This window comes from Cydia pomonella, chromosome 3, assembly GCF_033807575.1.
Source record: "Cydia pomonella isolate Wapato2018A chromosome 3, ilCydPomo1, whole genome shotgun sequence".
NCBI lineage: Eukaryota > Metazoa > Arthropoda > Insecta > Lepidoptera > Tortricidae > Cydia > Cydia pomonella.
In genome coordinates, this window is record NC_084705.1 from 10,156,116 (window position 1) to 10,168,566 (window position 12,451).

Sequence of the window (12,451 nt, forward strand, 5' to 3'; positions counted from 1 at the left end):
CAAATTTTAACCTTCACAAAAACTAGGTTTTACAAAAAAAATCGTTTTCATTTTCAGTGCCAGTTTTACCATTAACGCTTTATGTACATGTACTAATACATTCAAAAATTTGAAAAAAATATATAAAAAAAAATTTTTTTGACAAAATTCACTTAAATTTATATAACAATTTTTTCCTTTTGGCCTCAGAAGTGCGTGGTTAAAATCTTTCGGTTTCCTCATGTTACACCGTGTATATGTACATGTGTGACTTATACTCAAAAGTTGATGTAATGCCTCATTACAATGGTTTTAAAGGTTGCATTATCGTTTGTGATTAGCGTTTCTCGATTAAATCTTAAACGACATTCGACAGCGTTTTAAAATTCATACGAGATAGTTTCGTAGTGACTCCGATATAGAAGTATTTCATTTTTGCAACCTAATTAAATTATAATGTCAAATATTTTGATTTGTGTTTTTGATTTATGCACTAGGTACTATATATATAAATTATAAACTGAAGTATATGTCATATCCTAAAGAAAAAGTGACAAAGCCCTCCATTGGCCTTGGCCGGAAGTCTGAATGGGTCCTTTTATTAGTATATGACGTATATTTCAATTTTATTTACTCAGTGGAATACAAATTAGTCGACTCAGCCAAATCTGCAATTACTTTCCCGTAGTTAAACTCAATCATTAAACCAACCGTTGAACTCGTAGTCCGACGATGGACGAGGGTAGCACACGACGGGCCGTTGTGGAGATCAATATGAGAAGTCTCGTCTGTATCCAACAGTGGACATCTTATCGTTTTATATGTAGGTGTGTATCTGTTAACAAACTTACTCCCTTAAGCTTGAATAGGAAGCTGTGGCATTGTGGCTTATACTTGAGGCAAAGTCCTGATTTACCTTGTCAATATTACACAGCGGCAAAGCTTAGTTTTTAGGATTTAACATTTTGCCTCTGCGGTTAATCTCAAAATCAGTTTCGGCTCAAAACAATGCGGTCTCTGCGTCACTCGCGAATGGTTTATTTTGCAAGAGCGACACGTGCTGGTGTCGCGTGCCGCCGGCGGACGCCGATTTAATCTCGGGCACGAATGTCGACGTGAGGCGTGCCCCTTCACACGTGATAGTGGCTAGCGAACCTTACCAAAAGATTTCATCTCTTTGATGTCTGCCCAGCCTGCCTAATATGGCTCAAGTATTCCACAAGAAAGTGTAAAGGTAATTTGTGACCTTTAAGGCATGCATGCGGCCTCCGCTTCTAATATAGTTTGTAATAGTATAGGATAGATACAGGATGATCAATCCAGGGATCGGAACCGGTTTTTTGCAAAAACATCGAAATAACCATATATTTCGGTTTATTTTAGGAGGTTTTTATACTCTAAATGTAGGACTCAGTTGTGTTTTCAGATAACGACTTCGTATAATTAGATTGCCTAATAAGAAATGAAGTAATTAACAAAGAACGAAAAAATACCGTTTTCGTTCCCATACAAAAAATACCGGTTTCCGATCCCTGGATCAATCCATATGGACCAATGCAAGATAGATACTATGAGTAAAACTACGTTTTAAAGTATTTTTAGATTAAATAGACAAGTATGTAATAAAGTAATCGCAACTATTTGCTGTAGTAATTTGTATAAACAGGCTTGGGCAGCAATGTTTATCAATTATATTAAATATATTTCCAAATAATACATCACAAGTCTCGATTCAGTCGTGTTAATACTACAAGAACAATTACGAGTGGTAATGTCTTGCCATCTGCTCACGTTAAACCACCTAAATTCGTCATCCTGCTGTATCCATCTTAACTAAATATGCTATATTTATCAAACGCCTCATGCATAATAACATAATTACACAATTATGATTATTACCGTCAGGCTATAAAATTACCAAAAATTTTCGGAGTGCATTTAAGTTCGCTTTTGAACATTACGCCGGGTTGTCAAATTAGCTCTGACTTTTGAGAGCGAGTGCGTGCGGTTTTATTTCCTGATTTTTATTTTACCTGATTAGTTAGACCACCGAAGTATTGTTTATACAGATTGGAATAAAAATTGTGGGCCCTGGAGGGAAAGGGCCTTAAAACCGTAAGTTAGCTAATTTTATTTAAAGGAAACATTATTTTATTTTGAAAAAGTAACAAAATTGCAATTAAAGATTTTTTACAATTTGATTGTCTAAAAATATTCTTGGGTACTAAATATTCGATTTTATGGATATTTTGTACAACAGACGAGTATAATACCTACCTAATGTTCCTTGGACAAATTTTATCGACTATTAGTGGAATGAAATAGCGATTGTTAATTGCAAAAAGACTGAATGCAGTTTTGTTTCTTTTTAAAAATAAAAGAATGTTTCCTTTAAGTAAAATTAGCTAACTTAAGGTTGTGAGGTACTTTCGCTCCAGGGCCCATTATTTTTTTCTACACTGTGTACATTGTTTATAAATTGTTGAAGTGAGGTATAACGGGAGGATAACGAATTTATTTAAATGCGGTATCAATCGGTTCAATAAGAAAATTAATCATTAATTCCCCCTCTGAATATTTTATAAAATAATACTTATTGCTAATTGTAAATGTTAACCGTAATATTCATATAGTTTTTTATAATTAAGAAAAACTATTTGACACCATTATTTCTTGTTTGTATAATTATTCAGTTCCAAAGTATGCGTTCCAGCAAAAAATGCTAAGTTTTATTGAAATGCTTAATTCGACTTTTTTGAGCCTGAATCCTCGACCGAATATTGATTTCTTCATTGCATTTTAAAATAGCTTTACCTGTTGTTATGTTACATCTAAACAAATAGGGCTCACAATTTAAACCCCAGAATCGCCTCGATTTAAAATGTATGCTAGCGGTCTGTACTCATTTAAGCTTAGTAGGTACAGGTACGTTAAATAAAGAAAAATGCAATGAATTACCTGAACCCTGTATTAAAATGGTAGAAAACATCTGTCCATGAATATAAATGCCAATGGCCTCATCTTAGCCACTTAACATGGTAAAGCACTTAAGACAATGCCTTAATTTAAATTCAACCCCGAGTCTCTGCGGTTAGTCAGCAGGACGCCAATGAATTTGCACTTGTGCTTCGCCAATTACAGTTATTATATTCCACATTATAACAGGTTCTTGATTATTTATTGAGCAAGACAAAACTTCGGACATAAGGGCATATGTAAATAAAAACAAAAGTATTTCCATTGTAGTATTTATTTGTAGGTAAAATTGATTTAGCCGAATGAGTCGGTGTATTACATATCATTATTGATACTATTGAAATCGTTTCACTGCCAAGGCAATAGTAATATAGACATAAGTCGGCTTATTCGTATAAAATAGCACTTCATATTCATTTAGGCATTTCATTTATATTAGGAATTTATTAAATAGCTATAATTGCATTCTCAGACATAAATTAAGTAAAAAAGAAACTACGCTAAATTGAATAAATTACGATGTCGGGACGGCCGTCAATCCATCGTCTCTTGACTTAGGTCGCACGTTCGGTTATCTACTTAAAAGGTACAAAAATGTTACTTTTTACTTATCACTATCATTAGAATCAGACTTACGCTACTTTTTATAAAAAAATATGGTACAATACGTTATCGGACTTTCGCAAGTGAATGGCCGAGCGTAAAGTGAACGAATGAGCGACGTGATCTCGATAACGACTCACGGCCGCGGTCCCGTCTTCGACAGCGGAGACGGGGACAAGCGAGCGTCCAGTAGCATACATCCATGCACTCTACGAGCTGACAGATCGCTCCGTTCCTAACATCCCATGCATCCATCCACAGTCACGCACGCTCCTCTGGTCGTCCCTGTCTCGGCGTCGCGCGCGTCTTCGCCGCTCGCCCGTACGTAGCTCACGGCGCTGACGTGCTTGGACACTACCATTAACTAACCTCTGTCGTCGTTCCGCACTCCAAAAAGATCAACACCATTGTGAAGAAATGGGGAAGGCCTTTATGAGTTGAAACTCGTCGGAGGTTTAAAACTAACATATACTACTATTGCGAACGTTGATCACGTCGACGTGTCTACATTAACTCAGAAGTGCCTCTGGTGAGCACGAGAGAAACTGGCATCGTAGACTTTGCAGAGAGCTGAAGGAGCATTGGGTCCGGGAAGTAATTCCGCAGCTTTAGCGGCTGCACGTCGTCGTTGCCAACTGCAGGTCCACGCTGCAAGAACTACCAGTTGTGCGGCCAGGAAAGCAGCAGCAGCCAGCATGGCACCTGCCGCGTTAACGCAGGTCATTTCAGTCTCTCTAACGAAAACAGAGTCCTCGGTAACATTCTTCGAACGTTGTTTGTCAAATCCAAATTTGTCGGTAATTTGAATGGTTTGCACGAGTAGCATGTCATCGGTAGGGGCAGCAGGAGTCGAACGCCTCTTCCTGCGTCCGTAGGACGTCACGGAGCGGAGCTCATTCGGGCCGCCATCGCACTGCACAGGCTCGCAAGTAGGCATGCAAGGCGTCACCAAGGCTCGGAACTGAACCACTTCCGATGATGGGAACTTGAATGCATCAAAGTGTGACAACAACATCTGCAATATCAAAAAAAAAACGAATTAGATTGTCAATAATAAAAAAAGATATATATATGTCTGCAGGATTGATCGTAATACGTATGTATATTCCATGACTCACCTTTCCGCTCATAGATGATTTGAATAGAGGTCCCATGATAAAGTGATCTGTTGGGCAACCGTCGCTGTCGATGAGAGTGATTTCGCTAGAGTCGACACCATCCATGGCAACAAGTTCTCGTACGAAAATTTCGAAAGGTGAATTTGGATCCATGATTTCGAATCGTAGCGCCTATAAACAAAAAAAAACACATAAATATATAAAATAAGTTAAAATAAAGCTCTTTAAAGCCATCAGTCCTTATTAACCCAAAAAAATCACCACTGCTACCTTGATGAAATAGGAAGTAGATCAATCATATGAGATTTGATAGATGCACCCGACATGTTAGGATAAAATTAAAGAAAGGCACGTTTTTTTACTAGAAAAGGAGAATGCGAGCTGTTTTCTACTACTGTTGATTACGAGTATATCACAATACTTTATGCACGAATATAATGAGCTTACCAAGGGGTCACCGACTTCAGCGGAAGCAATGATGTCGTCTCCGCTCCTGTCCGTAATTCTCATGGCTACGTTGGGTGAGTCGACGATTACTTCCTCCGAGAGTCCTGTCTGAATATCACCAGTGATTCCGAGATCGACTTCGTTAGCTACGGTCTTATTGGTAAGGTCGTATTGGCATGTCACAGCAAGACCAAGGTCGGATGATGTGACTATAGTGTCGTGATGCTGAATTACAACATCGTTTAAGTATCTGCAACGGGCAAACGTAATTGTTAGTACAACTGTATTTTGCCATACTGTTTGTGGAAAATAGTGCATATACATTTGTATTACCTGCCCAAACCGTTTTGCTTAACATTACATTCAATGTTGTTGTATCCCATATGTAATTCAAACTCGAGACTTTGTTTAACGTCAACAACGCAGGAGTTAGGACTTCCCTTTGCATATATTTTGCCATCGAACAATTTAGATGTTTGAATTCGAGCCACCATGTCACCAGCACGGCAGTCAATAGAAACGTTATAACAGGAGGACAGTTCGTACGTTGCGGCCTCGGGAACTTCCAAATAGGGATCCTAAAAAGGAATAATACTTGTAAAAAAATATGTCCTACATGCAGTTAGTACTGCGTAAAGAGAACATAAACATATACCAGGAATTTATTTCAACACTACCTGAATGTCTGCAAGAGTAGCGCGGGAGTGATGTGAAAGGCGACACACATGATCCCCAGTGTCCCCGTGGTCGTAAGAATGACAGCGGAAAGGTGAATTCAGGCAAAGCTCTCTGCATTCCTCTACAGTTTGAACATCTTGGTACACAGAATCTACAGTTTTTAAAATGCGTCCACCCATCTTTTTGAATTCGCATAGTTTGGTGGGTTCTTCAACGCAGTTATTTTCTAAGTAATCGGTGTCTGTAAAATAGAAAGTATTTGATTTTAATTGAAGCTGTCATTTGCTTTCGGAGGCTATAATTACAAATGCAGGAAAATAAACAACAATTACCTTCGTTCTGTTGGAAAGAGTTAGTGCCAGCCAATGTGATGCGGTCCATATCAGACAACACGCATTCTCCCGTTTTATTATTATAGTTCGCCGATCTGTAACAATGTTTCACGCGGGTTAGCATCGGGTATAGAGTTGTATATTTTTTATTGGTGTGAACTTTCCCAAGATGTTAACTTAACCGCATGGTATATACAATCGACGCGTTTTTATTCAGACGTCTTGGTATTAGCTGACGACTTAATTTATCATAATCACAAATCGAAGTAAGCAGTCGGTCTTATTTCAAGCAATACATTTGTTTCCATGTCGTTGATTCAATATGGGTGTACAGTCAGCAACAAAAATAACGGATCAGTCTTATGCTTAAAAAATGTATAATAACTTAACAAAAAGAGATATGTATCTATATGTAGAACAATATATAAGACTGACAGATACTTTTCAACGGAAACTGTAGAGATATGTCCCTATTTGGAGAACTATTTTGGCGCGTTGTTTGCTGACTTTATTAATTTTGTTTCTCTAATCGGCTTATTGTCTTAATTTCACATTAATCAATAATAAGTAACTAACATTAACATGCCATGTATTTCAAATTCATAAGTAGTATATACAACGTGTCCCAAAACTCAACGATAAGCCGGCACCAGAGGATGGAGCTGCTTATGATTAGTCGAGAAAAAATAAGGAAAAAAATATATCTCAATTATTTTAGAAATCACAGAAAAAAAAATGAAATTCATCGAAAATCGACATCCCTAATGGTATTTTTAACGACCATGTCACAAATATTCAAATATTACTGTTTTTTTTTTTGTTTTTGGAAACTTAAGTAGCCCTGCTATCTAACACAGTTCTTAAAAATACCATAATACATGTAGTATTTACACAAAAAATAATCAAAATTCATTTTGTCCCTACAATTTTGAAAGATTTTTTCTTACAGACCACTTTCAATCATCATGGTGTAAAAAAATAGTATCGACACCACTATGGCAATTATTTTCAAAAGTTGACGCAACTAACCAAGATTCCAAAATGGTATAATACTTTAGGAAACATAGTCACAAAAAAAAACAACGAATTTTTAAACAAGAATCGACATTATTTAATGTTGGCGGTAATCACTTTTACTGTACCCAAAAAAGGATTTTTGTTGTTGAAAAATGTTGAATAAATGCAAAGAAATGGTACAATTTTTTTTCCTTTTTTTTAAATTCATTTACTACATTATTAATACTACAGTAAATGTTCAAATTGCCTGCCACCGGCATTAATACAGACATGACATCGCCTTAGAAATGATCGTTTTATCCGTCGTGCATATCTTCTACCATTGATATGATCCGCAGCTTGTGTGATTTTTTGGCGAAGCTCGTCCAATGTTGCTACGGGTTTTGAGTAGATTTTGACTAGGTTTCCCAAAGTATTATACCATTTTGGAATCTTGGTTAGTTGCGTCAACTTTTGAAAATAATTGCCATAGTGGTGTCGATACTATTTTTTTACACCATGATGATTGAAAGTGGACTGTAAGAAACAATCTTTCAAAAGTGTAGGGACAAAATGAATTTTGATTATTTTTTGTGTAAAAACTACATGTATTTTGGTATTTTTAAGAACTGTGTTAGATAGCAGGGCTACTGAAGTTTCCAAAAACAAAATAAAAAAACAGTAATATTTGAATATTTGTAGACATGGTCGTTAAAAATACCATTAGGGATGTCGATTTTCAATGAATTTCATTTTTTTTTCTGTAATTTCTAAAATAATTGAGATATATTTTTTTCCTTATTTTTTCTCGACTAATCATAAGCAGCTCCATCCTCTGGTGCCGGCTTATCGTTGAGTTTTGGGACACGTTGTAGATATTGGAAATCGAAACGGTAATTTATTATTATTGTTATCATGCTCTTCCATTTATAGCGGTTACTTAATTTTGTTAATCACGAATATAACTTAGAAACTTATTATTCTCATCAACTTAATGAGTTGGCTGTTTACATAATCGAAGCAGTTCATCCTTCCTTATTTTCGTTTTATTTAGTGACCACCCACAAGCGTATTATCGAAGTCGATCTTACTCAATATTTTCTCGTGATGCGCACTCGATCCCGATCAGATGACCCCAATAACCTGCGGGAACGCATTTTCACAGAAGATAGCGCAAATGTCTCGTTTTCGGATTTAAATAGCCATAATTTTCTTTTTTTATCGTTAATATGTTTTTTTAAACGCGAGGTTAATAAGCTTGCCCATTTACAATATTAGGAATTACAGCTTCAACAATAACTTAAATTACTGTATCACTTTGATTTGGTATAATACGGGTACGCATTGCAATATCCATTATAATGCTTCGGCTCGGGTGGTCCTAGCTTTGTGAACAAAGAATAGGCCATTTATATACCATCATTTCTATTAGTTGTAATTTAAACCCTGAGATTTCCCGATATGCCCTGAAGCTCGTCTAAATACGGTTTGAAATAAATTGGTCGTAATTCGACCTTGTTTACTACGACCCATTAGGTTGCGATAGAAATGTTGAATTGATTTATTAATTGATAGTTGTGTTGTATGAAAACATTGAGTTAATTCTACATTGTTACACAGTTTGAAGTCTGAGAACAGTGTATTTATCGGTTATCGTATCATGGAAGCAGGAAGCGATAGGGCAAAGCGCTCCCACACCGCCGCATGCGCAAGCTACGGCCGCGCGGACCCACGCGGACGGGGCGCGGGCGCAGCGCCCGCCACGTCCGGGGAATATTTGCCAAATGTCGTGACTGTCGACGATCGCGATGCGCGCCGCCTGGGGTGCGCCGCAACCTGCCACCCGCTTGTTTCAATGGCGATATCACAACTAGTACCCGACCCAACTGTACCCAGCGAACGGTACGCGTGTCAAGACGATACTAAACAGTGACACGACCACGTGAAATCACTGTAATCGCATAATTTTTAACGGAATATCCGAAGGCGCGAAATCGTGGAATTGATTACTACACGCGACCTCCATTTCACTAGCAAAAAGCTTTTGGGTGAACTTGTTACCGTTACTCAGCGACTCTAGGCAGTGCGACAACGTCCCATTACAAGACGTAGACGCACTGGCCATACGTAATGTTCTCAATCGCTACAGCACCGAATGTGAACGTCGGATGCAGTACACTATTTATGTTAATGATATCAAAAACCGTACAAGGAAATAAACACAATAGGACAGTCGTGTTCTGCTACATTAGACGCCTGAGTCGCGGGCCGTGCAATTGGCCTCCCTGCTTTGTATATAATGCTCGTTTGTAGAATTCAGTAACGAAATGGCTACCAGGAAGAGACCGTGACTTATCCAGCGAGGTGCGCTGCAAAGATGTGCCGCAAGTCTCACCATCTACGGTGAACCGGAGAAGTCTGATTGACTTCGTTATCGGTTCTAACCGTAAATAAGCATATGGGCTAGAATGTTAACCTAACGAGGTAGTTTGGAAAACTGGTTTTCTACAGATGAAGTGATTGTTTTCTATGATTAATGAAATGATGGAGCATTAAATTATGCAAAGGTTCGAAGTCTGGGAATAACAATTGACTAGTTACGCGTACTTGTCCTTGGTACGATTTGACGCGGGTCAATGAACGGATCTGATTGAATAGTATAGAGACATGACCCGCTACAACGTCTATTGTCCTGTCTTGTTAGTGCGATTGTAATGGTCACTTCTAAGTTATCACTAGGCTTACGTCAAAGGATTATATATTCGTTGTTTTTACTCGAATTAACGCTAAATGGTGCAAGAAGATACCTGCTAAACCATTTTACAAGGTTATTTTTGTTTTGTTGTTTAGTTAATATATATATTTAAATGAATAATGTAAAAAATTTCTCAATGGAACCCGACGCGGACACTATAAAGTATCATTCGTGTAACAATTTCCGGCCTTCTTCTATGGCTAACGCATTAAATGCTTCGACAGTTTAATTAACTGCAATTCTTCGTCTACCATTAGCGCATCTTGGATACAACAAAAATTGCTTTTGTGATTTAATTGCATGAAAATTATACGATGATACCCTAGGCTCGTTAATTAACCACTACGGTCAGCCCTGTTAGTCTATGCTTATTATATAACATTCTCGTTTTTAATACGGCAAAACACTTAAGTAGCTACAAAAATGTAACATCCCGTCTTTGTTTGTAACGATTAGGGTGCATCACCTTACGTGCTTCAAGTAATTAGTGGAATTTTTAAGCATATTATTTTGTAAAATAAAGTTTTTTTTGTGATTATAAATAGTTTAATATTATTGACCTGGAAGCATATTAGTTCATGAATAAAAACGTGTTTTGAGTTTGTCATCAAACACTATCAGCATGTTTACGTATTTAGGTTTACGAGTAGATAGAGTAGTAGAAGTGTGGGCTAGTTGCATTCGTGGTCGGTCTGAGAAAGTTCGCAGGTCACGGCTCGCTCCGCCCACCGCACGCTCCACTTTGTTCATTTCTTTGCAAATAATTTACAATGTCTATGTCCGGATTATCCTTTACTTTAATTATTGAAGCAAAATTGTTTAATGTTGTGCACTGATAGCCTTTCTTGATTCATATCAATAAAAGTAAAAGTATCCGATTGACAAAATTTTGAAATATTCAGAATTTTTAAATGAATTCGATATCAAATCTTTGGCGGCTATTTTTGTTCTTTACTTGCAATTATTCATATTCAAGATTTTTGTAATCAGGTCCAGTTGGTAAACATGTGTATATCAAATCATTGTTTTTAATAGGAAAACTCGATCATGTTCTTTAGCAGAGTATTTTGCTATACCCTCGAAGGTTTCTACTTAACACTGCATTTAGAATTAACGTTTTTACTTCCTCGCATGAGATAATTTATCTCTTCCATGTTTATTTAACACCTCCCCGAATTAGACATCTGTTACCTTCAGTTCAGGACAACTTATTTTCATGCTTTGCTCATGCCATGATATTATCTAGTTTAAAGTTCTCATTATTTGCTAAATTCATTTAAGGTATTTTTGACAAGAACACAAACAAACCTGCAGACAAACTCGTTCTCGCCGAGGCAAAGGTCCAAGCACATCTGCCGCGAGCCGACGGTGTGCGTCCTTTTGCCGCGTCCTTTCAAATGATAGCCGCGTACTCGGTCGAAGCACCACGCTCTCTCGCACGGTCTCACACCGAGGCAGGACTTCTGGGCGTATATTGTGAATACCGGGAACTGAGATTTTGTCAAAGCACCTGTAATAAAAAAAAACTACAGTTTATGCAATTCTTTGCAGAAATTATTCGCGATTATATTATCTTCAGTTGAAGTAATTCGACAATAAATAGTCACGATTTCCTATTACGAATAACTTTACGTCAACGAACAATGAAAGATTGTCACGAATACAATTGTAAAAATGGCCATTATTGTCATTTCTGTACGACGCCTTTTATTGGCACGAGCTGGCGTGCTGCACTGTGTAAAGTAGAATAGACTGCCAAAAAACTTACTGCAAAGGCCAGTGTCCTTTTCAAATCACGACTAAAATATTCTGATAAGTTTCGGTGCTTCAGCGCCTTAGTACTTCATTTAGAATGAGTGAACGAACTACAGGTTTCGGTGCAATTCTGATACGTATATCATCATTAAATATTTTACGCTTTAAGACGAGACGCTCTTGCATCAAGAAGCGCGTTCAACCTTAGCTAATTTCAGGAAATTTACACAGGGAACCGAGCGATCCGTAATTGGCTCCCTTAGCTTAGTTCCCCGAATCGAACACTGGCGTTTGGATCCCTTTATACGGTTTAATTCAATATGACTGATAATACTACAGTTTACTGCGCCTCTTAGTTCAGGCACATTATACATTCATGAACGTAGCACGCACGGCATAATTAATATTCTACAATACATTGATAACTTTTTGTAAAATCCTAAAAACAGGTTTATTTTTGATGCAAAATGAAGAATATTTCCACTTCGCAGGATAAAACACAAGTTACCCATGACGTTAAGTAGATGATCAATTAGTAAGGTCGTTCACACAATAGTTATCACGATTTACTCATTTCATTCGAGTCAATGTGATTTCCCGAGATTTATTTGAGGTGAGACTGTGGTTAGAGAAACATTTTAGAGAATAGCGATTTATGATGTTTTTTCTGTTTTATTACCTTAAAGTCCTCTTAGGATTACATTTGCAGATATTTGACCTAAGTTATTACACAAAACGTATAATTGCCGCCGCTACCCTTCGCTATTATACATAAACACACGAAAAATTTAGAGATAAAATTAATTGCATAA

General features: G+C 37.2%; 2 protein-coding genes across 5 annotated transcripts in view; one reads left to right on the top strand and one right to left on the bottom strand.

Annotated features, from left to right (window-relative positions):
• Positions 1-12,451, top strand: part of LOC133516030 (autophagy-related protein 16-1) — a 250,562-nt gene that overhangs the window by 35,298 nt on the left and 202,813 nt on the right. The gene's annotated exons all lie outside the window — the stretch shown is intronic.
• Positions 3,214-12,451, bottom strand: part of LOC133516029 (uncharacterized) — a 75,487-nt gene continuing 66,249 nt past the window's right edge. The window contains exons 6-12 of the mRNA XM_061848709.1: positions 11,193-11,394; positions 6,134-6,228; positions 5,801-6,042; positions 5,457-5,701; positions 5,124-5,373; positions 4,677-4,847; positions 3,214-4,573 (exon numbers count right to left, since the gene is read on the bottom strand). Coding sequence (XP_061704693.1) covers positions 4,073-4,573; positions 4,677-4,847; positions 5,124-5,373; positions 5,457-5,701; positions 5,801-6,042; positions 6,134-6,228; positions 11,193-11,394 — 1,706 coding nt within the window. The 3' untranslated portion in view covers positions 3,214-4,072. The remainder of the gene's footprint in view (positions 4,574-4,676; positions 4,848-5,123; positions 5,374-5,456; positions 5,702-5,800; positions 6,043-6,133; positions 6,229-11,192; positions 11,395-12,451) is intronic.